The 3,122-nt window shown below is 42.7% G+C and overlaps 1 protein-coding gene across 6 annotated transcripts in view; it reads left to right on the top strand.

Moving 5' to 3' along the window:
* Positions 1-2,832, top strand: part of LOC123994171 (actin-binding LIM protein 3-like) — a 136,222-nt gene extending 133,390 nt beyond the window's left edge. For 5 of the 6 annotated variants that reach the window (XM_046296695.1, XM_046296696.1, XM_046296694.1 and 2 more), the window contains 6 exons: positions 172-201; positions 468-520; positions 735-804; positions 919-926; positions 1,563-1,643; positions 1,797-2,832. In XM_046296695.1, coding sequence (XP_046152651.1) covers positions 172-201; positions 468-520; positions 735-804; positions 919-926; positions 1,563-1,643; positions 1,797-1,910 — 356 coding nt within the window. In that variant the 3' untranslated portion in view covers positions 1,911-2,832. The remainder of the gene's footprint in view (positions 1-171; positions 202-467; positions 521-734; positions 805-918; positions 927-1,562; positions 1,644-1,796) is intronic. The other variant, XR_006831591.1, reaches the window with a different exon arrangement.
* Positions 2,833-3,122: the final 290 nt, after the last annotated feature.

Genomic DNA, 3,122 nt, shown 5'->3' with positions numbered 1-3,122 from the left:
TTCGGTCTGTTTCGGTGATGTTGTACCTCTGGGTTTAGAAACGCTGTGGTGAAAGTCCTCTAAATGTCCAATCTTTCAGGTTCCCTCTCTCTTTCTCTCTCTGTGTCTCTCTCTTTCTGTCTCTCTAATCTAATCTCACTAATCCTGTTTTCCTTGGTTTCTCTCCGTCAGCTCCTCCATCCCATTACAGCTTAGACAGTGGTGAGTACAACAGTGAAACACTATTACATACATTACATACTGTGCCACCTTAAATTAAATGTATGTGTTTGTAAACATCGCCCTCTACTGTGCATTGATGAGAGAGACATGAAGGCACATTCAGTTGGTTGTCAATCTCTTTCCTGATTTACTCTGATATATTCAGATTTATATATGACCCCCCAACTGTAAAGCAGTTGTGACAACTTGTGTAAAAAGATATTTATAAATATATTGCATTGATTGACTGCTTTCCTCTGTTCCAGACTCATACAAGTCAGCCTCTCTACCAGGATACAGGCGGAAGGGTGTCAACAGGGTGACCATCAACACTATAACATCCTTTATCTATACAGTTATGATCAAATCTCTTCAGATGAAAATGTATTTTGACAGAAAGACCAGGAGGCAGCGACCGAACATTCTTTACATCGAAAGGCTGTAATTCAAGCCGACCTCCTAGTTGTCATGGAAACTTACTTGACAAACACAGCTGTAGCATCACTGACAGGTCTCTGTGTGTATCCCTGCAGCCCCAGAGTGCAGCCGCAGACTACTACCAGCAGTATGACAGCAGCAGTGATGTCAACTGGGGAACCAGAGGTAGGAGGGCTGTGTAACCACCCTGGGTTCAGGTCTCAATACATTTAGAACATTGTGGTATTTCCTTATTGCATGATGGTAATCAGGTATTTTGTCTATTTTTCTCTCCTGCAGAATACAAGGTAAGGGTCTGAAAGTTGGTTGAAAGTGGAGTGGACTGTCAAGCAGTATTCTACAATAACCAGCACGATGTTAGACTATATTCTCCAAGTGGTGTGTTATGAACCTCTGGTGGGGAGAAAGACAATTCCTACTGGATCACAAAGACTGTGGTTTGTTCATGTAAGGCACTAGGACACTATAGGCCAGTATAGCATCTCTGTCTCATTCCTGGCTCAATGACCCTACCAGAGGGCAGCAGTAGAGTCATGGCATCCTGCCCTGGTCTGCCCTAGTCAAAGATGAAGATGTTCATATGAGGATAGGGTAGGAGAGACTTCCTGAGAGAGAAATGGAAATGGAAGGACTGCCAATAATCATCTCATTCTATAGAACACCTCTACTATGTTCCATACAATGGCTTCTATGCTGTGGTTACAAAGGAAACAGTGGTGTTATGCCTGAGACAGCTGCTGAAGCTGTTCACCTGAGATATGTGGTTTGTGGTCAATTCCATTTCACTTCAATCAATTCAGGAAGTAACATGAAATTGCAAGTATTATCAGAATAGGAATTGGAATTTAAGTATACTTCCTGATTTGAACCCAACCCTGTTAACTACATATATCTTCTACCTCTATCTGACCTGTCTGTTGCAGGTGTACCCGTATGAAGTACTGATCGTGACCACCAGGGGGAGACACAGACTGCCTAAAGACGTAGACAGAGCCAGACTGGAGGTGAAGTTCTGACCTGGCTTAATTTGGTGGTTGATATTTCATCAAATAATATGTTCAATGCTGCCTCCTATCCTTGCTTCTAGTTAAAGGTCACTAATCCAGACATTATCCACATAGTCTACATGAGTCTCCCTGTGTTTCTCTGTCTTCCAGCGTCATCTGAGTCCTGAGGAGTTCCTACGGGTGTTTGGGATGAACTTGACAGAGTTTGACCGGCTGGCTCTCTGGAAGAGGAATGAAATGAAGAAACAGGCCCGACTCTTCTAACCATGGAGAGAGAGAAAATTAGAAGAGAGAGAGAGAGAGAGAGAGAGAGAGAGAGAGAGAGAGAGAGAGAGAGAGAGAGAGAGAGAGAGAGAGAGAGAGAGAGAGAGAGAGAGAGAGAGAGAGAGAGAGAGAGAGAGAGAGAGAGAGAGAGAAACTGTTCTAAATAGAGAGAGACTGTTAATGACAACAGAGAGAGGTCTTACGTCAGAATGAGAGAGTTGCGACAGACAGACAGACAGACAGACAGACAGACAGACAGACAGACAGACAGACAGACAGACAGACAGACAGACAGACAGACAGACAGACAGACAGACAGACAGACAGACAGACAGACAGACAGACAGACAGACAGACAGACAGACAGACAGACAGACAGAATGTGTAATTTCACTGCCACAGACTGAACTAAACCCTCCCCACCCCACCACTGACCAGGGTCAAAAGAGAGAGAGACAGAGGGAGAGACACAAAGGTCAGGAGACTTTTGGCTTTGCCTTACTATTGTGGATGATTTTATACCTTTTGAGTGTGCAGCACCAGCAAACTAAGTGACTAGAATGTAGATATCATTTACACCACTTCACCACATCAGAATGAATGAATGAATGAATTAATGGATGGACGAATAAACACACAATGCTTATGATTTTTACATGGATGCTCATTGATGATCATTTCTCCTTCTACTTTACTACTTGTATCTTGTGGTTTACAGTGATACTGGCTAGACTACAGTTGTTTGCAGTTATGAAGACGTATCCAGTCACAACATGTAGGTTGCAGATAAACACGTATTGATCCTAATCCTGGGCTGAAAACGTGCTCAATACAGGAATGCATTCTGTAACTATCTCCTTTTCATAGCTATTTACAGTTACATCATGTATCATTTATTCCAATAAAATGATGTTTTCATGTGTATGTGACTGTCAATCGATCAATCAATCAATGAATATTTGTGTGTATATGTATGTTGTACTTCTGCATCATGGGGTGAACCCACAACCATCTGTGCCACCAAGACTCAGACCTTTTTGCAGTTAGAAGTAGGTAGGAAGGGTTATTGCAGACCTTTTTGCAGTTAGAGATAGGTATGAAGGGTTATTGCAGACCTTTTTGCAGTTAGAGATAGGTAGGAAGGTTTATTGCCATACTGCTCTATGAGGGTACTAGCTTTAGGACCCAGGAAAGAGCGGGCTGTTCATTTCT

The sequence above is a fragment of the Oncorhynchus gorbuscha genome, linkage group LG13 (assembly GCF_021184085.1).
Source record: "Oncorhynchus gorbuscha isolate QuinsamMale2020 ecotype Even-year linkage group LG13, OgorEven_v1.0, whole genome shotgun sequence".
Classification (NCBI taxonomy): domain Eukaryota; kingdom Metazoa; phylum Chordata; class Actinopteri; order Salmoniformes; family Salmonidae; genus Oncorhynchus; species Oncorhynchus gorbuscha.
This window is presented reverse-complemented; position numbering and strand designations above follow the sequence as displayed.